We start from the raw sequence: 6,154 nt of genomic DNA, 5'->3' as shown, positions 1-6,154 counted from the left end.
TTGTCATATGGCTTCACTTCTTTTGAAAAGACACTGTTTGGCTATCTAAATACACAGTGAAATTCTTGGTTCTTACCTACTAATGATAAACAGGTCAACCAAAAAAAAATTTTTTTTTTTTTAATCTAACGCGATTAACTTCCGTTTTCTCAGTCCTTTTCTCACTTGCATCTGTTAATTTCAGGCCTGAGAGTCTGTCAGGTTCATTAGGGGTTTGAATCATTAAAGCAGAATGGTAGCTTAATATGTTTCTCATTGTATAAGCTCATTAAAGTAATTGTAAGTAGATAATTCTCAATATAAAGTTTATTTAGCCCATAAACCAAAAAATTATTGGTCTTTTAGAAACACTTTTTCTGAAACAAACGGCATTAACCTCAATAAATGTCATCAAAAAGAGTTTTTTTCATGTTATCCAAACTGTGGTTTATTTTGGAACTGATTCCTGCTCTTTTAAGAAACAGGTTCCGGAATAAATTGACATTTTAATAATACCAAAATTGTTATAAATGGAAGAGCCTAGATTACTATTTCTTCAAATTCTTTAAAAACAAAAGAATTTGTTCTAATGGTTACTTTTTTTCAGTAGTTAAAAAAGCCTGCGAATCTTTCTTGTTTAGCACATATATGATAACATACTTTTAATCAAAAAAGTGATAAATATATTCAACATTTGGTAGTTATCATTCGTTTTAGCTTGTGCATTTAAAAAATATTTAAGATTGTGGTACTCACTGCCTTGTATTTGAATATATTATATATTGATGTTTAAATATAGCATATATTGGTGTACTGTTGTCAAAATGGTAGACCAAAGCAGACAGTTAAATTAGTACCATAATATAATCCATGCACTGCTAAAAATTTGCTTCAATATCTCAGCATCTTAATATCCTGGATAAAAAGGGAAGTAATTACAATAACCAGTACCCATGCAATAGAAACTATCATTTGCCATTTGCTCGAGAGAAACAATTTTTCCTGGTGCTATGGTAGATCTTTGAGTCTCGTCTCATATAAAGAAGTGTCCCCCACATCTCGTCAACAAATGTAACCATATTTTCATAGGATTTATAGATTCTGTAANATTTTTGTTGCTACTCTATAACTGTAATTTTGCTACTGTTATGAATCGTAATGTAAATATCTTTTTGTTTTCTGATGGTCTTAGGCGACCCCTGTGAAAGGGGTCGCGACCCATAGGTTGAGAACCGCTGATTTAGTGAATACCATATAGCAATGAAAATGAACTGCAGCTTCACAGAACATGAATGAATCTCATAAACATACTCTCTAGGCAAAAGCCAGACAAAAGTGAGTGCATACTATATCATTTCATTTATATAACATTCCAAAACAGGCAAAACTAACTGTAGTGGTAAGAATTCAGGGTATTGCTTTGATGGTTTCCTTTTGGAGGAAAAGCGGAGGTAGTGCTTGGGCCGGGGCCGCAAGGAGAGCCCCGGGGTGCTAGTACTGCTCTCTTTCTTTATCTCAGTGAGCTAAATGGGTATGTTTATCTTCTGTAATTCATTGTTTGTGTACTTCTCCCATGTAAGTTATGTATACATAAATACAAAATTATTAAAAAGGAATTAGAAAGTTCTGATAAGGAGTGATCTCCAGAAAGTAATTAAAAACAAACAAGATGCAGCGTAGTGTTTATGTTTATGGAGCATTTTGGTTTGGTTTATAGCATGCCACCTATTTTCTTCTACTTCTCAGGCCACCCCCCTGACTGGTTATTACCCAAGCCCCAGTCCTTGGTCATCTGTTCTCTTAACTCAGTTTTAGGATATTAATTCACATCTCTTTGCGCCTAGTACCAATTTATCACTTGGTTATTTATTTATTTTTTTATTTCCAACATTCTGCAGGATAGTTTGTTGATTATATCATGATTGACACAGCAATCAGTATGTCTAAAACGTAAAACTCATTGCTTGCCCCCTCATGTCTAAATAAGCTATCATCCTAATCTTAGTATTCCCATCAATGGTTTCACTGCTCTCTGAACTTGAAATCTTTGAGTTATTGTTGACCTAACCTTCCACTGGATGTCCAGTCTGTAACTGTTGCTGACAGTTTCCTTCTAGCATTATAAAATGCTTTCTTTTTATTTACAGTTACCATGATAACGTCTACAATAAGGTGTTGCTAAGTGTCCTTGTCTTCACCTCTTTAGCTGCAAATATTATGTTGGTTGTAGAACTCTATGACTATACTAAAAACCGCTGAATTGCATACTTTAACCCAGTGAATTTTATGGTATGTGAATTATAACTCAATAAAGCCATTATTAAAAACAAAAATGTCTCTGAGAGCCTGTAGTGATTTCCTATCAGATTAAATCTCAGTTTTGGTTTAACATCCAAAGCCACTCATTGTGTCTAGACTCACTTCCAGTCTTGTCCAGTCTGTAAAACTCCCCTTGGTAGTCTAAGCTCCTTGATAATAACATCTTCATATTCTAGTAAGTGATTTCATATATAAGATTAATAATCTTTTCAGAATAGTCAAAGCCATGGATATTATCCCTATTTTAAAATTGGGGAAACTTGAATGGAGACAGAATGATTTATTTGGAATCAGGGCTAGTATTAGAAGTCATTTCAATTTCAAGATATTTGCTAAGCATCTTATATGTACTAAGCACTGGGTGGTGCATTTGGGATATAGAGACAGATTCTGTGGTCTCTCTACTCAGAGAATTTACCTGAGTTGCTTCTAGTCTTTCTGCTTCTGCTAATCTTCCCATCTGTAGACTGCTTTACTGCTTCTATTTTGTCCTTGTCATTTTCCTTCAAAGCCCTTCTAAACTCTATCTTCACTAACCTTTAAACCTTCCTTTACTTTGAATTCCTTGGATCCAGACCAATTCTAAATATATCTGTAACTTGCCATATTTTCCTTACTTGGTTTGCTTGTATATTTATCACCTCAGTTGATAAGAAAGCTTCTCAAGGGCATAAATAATTATCTATAATTTTGAAAGTATTTTCCACAATTTTTTTCTTATTGTGCCAACATAGTTCTGGGCCCTTAGATGCTTAGTAAAATTACGTTGAATTGAATAGAAAACTAAGGCCTTGCCTTGATCTTCAATCTCTTGGCTAGTTGGGAAGGCCAAACCCACACACAAGAGATCCACATCCTGTGCACAGTTGTAAAACACTGTATCAATTGTGAAAAATGAATAGCTTCAAGCTGAATGGGTAAGTGGGCCTGATGAGTTGTTCTGCTGTGTTAACTATTAACTGTAGCTTAGTGCTAACTCTGACCTTCAGACCCACTGTAGCCTTGGTAGCTCATACTTTAGCACCTAAAGTAACTACTAGGCAGTGGTTAGGCTGATTTTGGCTCGTGTGGTCTAGGGTGAAGACCAAGCACCACTTTTCTGGCCTCTCCTCTAGTAAACTATTAATGTTAGTCGATCACTATAGCACATATTGTCTCTACAGGATGATGATCTACCCCATACCTGTATACTTTCATAAACCTTGTAAATGAAGGTGAAACAGTGAAAAGCCTTCTTAAAGTAAGCAAGGTAAAATGAAGTAGCATTCTGTGTTATTAGAAGATGCTATTTATGTAGAGCTCTCTTGCCACTCCAATGTCTTACTTGTACTATTGATTTTGTGTCAGTGTAGATGGATGTCGTATAGCTTAGTCAGATATGGTTGTCTAGTGTTCATCTATTCATTTCAAAGAGTCTGTCATTCTTGCATAATAATTATTAGAGTCAAAATAAAGGAAATTAAGCATACTTAATGTTTTTTCTTGTTGTTTTATAAGGCACAGTTGGTGGATCTGAGATCTGAACTGACAGAGACCCAAGCAGAGAAGGTTGTACTGGAGAAAGAAGTACATGAGCAGCTTTTACAGTTGCACTCTATTCAGCTTCAGCTTCATGCCAAAACTGGCCAAAGTGTCGACTCTGGTACCATTAAGGCAAAATTGGTAAGTAGTTTATAGGGTAACATAGACTTACGTGCATTTTAGAGGACAGAGAGGACAATTTTAATGAGGCTTTTTAATTGTAAAAGGTAATCTGTGTGCATTGTGGGAAATTTAGAAAATAGGAAATGTGAAGGTCAGGATGACCACCCAGAGATGATCTTAGAATAGGCTGATACTTAGAATAGGCTATTTTTCATATTTAAAAGATATTTGTGATCATAACATATAAACAGTTTTTGCGCTACTGCATCATTTAGGATTAAGTTCAGCTGCATATAACACAAATCCCAAGTAACATTGGGATTATTCTTGAATAGTACAAATTATTTTCTCTCAATTAAAAAGAAGCCCTGAGACAGACAGTCCAGAGCTGATATGGCAGCTCCACAGATATCAGGGATCCAGGTTCCCTTTGTTATTGTGCTCTGCTGTTTTTAGCTCATGATTTCTGTCCTCAGGATTTGTTCATTCCAGGCAGGCAGAAGGGGGAATCTAAGGCAAGGGCAAGAGGATGCCTCCCAGCTGCATGAGCCTTCTTTAAAGGACTTTTCATGAACTCCTTCTCAACTGTTTGTGCCAATCAATTTAGCCATCTCTTTGGCTGTCCCCTAGCTGCGTGTCAGTCTCTTAGTTGGTCACATGGTCACCGCCATTTAAATTGGAGTTCTGTTAATAAGGAAGAAGGGGAAAATGGACCTGGGTGCCAACCAGTGGCACATTGTTTCATTTGCTCTTAATATATTACAAGCGTTTTTCCTGCCACTTGAACACTTTGTTATTTTGCATAATGTTTCATTGTATAAATTTTGCACAGTTAACCATTGCCTTCTTGATCAATGTAGGTTGTTTAAATAGATATTTTTGAAGTCTCATTTCAGTTTAACCTCAGAATGTATTGAGTATGTGCAATGTGCCAGAGGCTTTGCTAACTACAGGGGACACAGCAAGAAATAAGTCAGAGCTTGGGAGAGGCAGGAGATAAAATGATTTTGGTGATGAGAATGATACATTTTTAAGTTTTACTTGGTTTCAGTTAATTCCATTTAATTGGTTAATTAGTTTCTAATACTGATACGTTAGAATTTATTTAAATATTTACATTCTCCTAAAGTCCTTTTAAATCCTGAAATTCTATTAATCCAAGTAGTGCTTTATTTAACTGACATGCATCTGATAACTGCTTCTTTGGAATATTTTATATTAACATTGAAAAAACAATGTGTTTTTTCACTAGAAAAGAATTTACCTGAAGTTTTAACATTAGATTTGAAACAGGCTGCTATAGTGGAATGACACTGAACCAGGTGTATTATTGACTAATGTTCATAAAACAAAAAATTTTAGTCTAATACTATATAGTTACCATTGCTTATGGATTTGCAAATATATTTGTTCTAATAAACTACCCAAATGATATTCAACATGGGAATTTTCCTTGTAATGATTATACCACTAGATAAATTCATTTATTTGATTTTCTTCTAATTATAAAACTTTTTTCTTATATCTTAAGTCTGTCCCCTCTGTGGAGGAGCTGGTAAGTATGCCATTTCTGTTTTGCTTTTATATGTCATGCTGAAGTGTTCTTGGTGTTTTATTTGTGTATTACATGTTGTCAGTTTGTATTTGAAAATGATGTTAATGATGGCAATTTTTTAATGTGCCAGTACCTGAAAAGCTCAGTGGGTGGCCCATTGCTCTTTTTTTATTACCTGTTGTTAAAGATTTTTCTTTCGTTTGTGATTTGTGGCCATTATTTGCAGAGCTTATCAATTTTTGACAACTTCTGAGCCTAGTAGCTTGCTCACACCTCTACTTCAAAAGAGCAGTTGGTTTTCCCACTTGAGTGTTTTGAAAATATATTAAGCAGGCCCAGCTTTTTCCTCCTTTTCTATGTGAATTTATTCCCAGAGAGAGAATGTGCATGTGGTGTCTCATTCATTCACTGCGTGTGGTGTCACTTTTCAGAAGTCTTGAAAGTAATTGTGTGGCCTTTACAACTGAATTTTGAAACCATTTACCATAATTTATTTTAGAAAATAACAGTGCATACATTCTTAATATTTTTTCCCACTACCCCAACCTAATCAGATTCCAGCTTGTCATATGGCTTCACTTCTTTTGAAAAGACACTGTTTGGCTATCTAAATACACAGTGAAATTCTTGGTTCTTACCTACTAATGATAAACAGGT

General features: G+C 34.9%; 1 protein-coding gene across 2 annotated transcripts in view; it reads left to right on the top strand.

The window, feature by feature from the left end:
* The window catches only part of GOPC (golgi associated PDZ and coiled-coil motif containing), a 55,014-nt gene that overhangs the window by 33,194 nt on the left and 15,666 nt on the right, over positions 1 to 6,154 (top strand). The window contains exons 2-3 of one of the 2 annotated variants that reach the window (XM_019668297.1): positions 3,796 to 3,960; positions 5,474 to 5,497. In XM_019668297.1, coding sequence (XP_019523842.1) covers positions 3,796 to 3,960; positions 5,474 to 5,497 — 189 coding nt within the window. The remainder of the gene's footprint in view (positions 1 to 3,795; positions 3,961 to 5,473; positions 5,498 to 6,154) is intronic. The other variant, XM_019668298.1, reaches the window with a different exon arrangement.

Source organism: Hipposideros armiger, unplaced genomic scaffold (genome assembly GCF_001890085.2).
Source record: "Hipposideros armiger isolate ML-2016 unplaced genomic scaffold, ASM189008v1 scaffold_523, whole genome shotgun sequence".
NCBI classification, from domain to species: Eukaryota; Metazoa; Chordata; class Mammalia; order Chiroptera; family Hipposideridae; genus Hipposideros; species Hipposideros armiger.
Note: the sequence above shows the minus strand (reverse complement) of the source record. Positions and strands in the feature narration are given on the sequence as shown.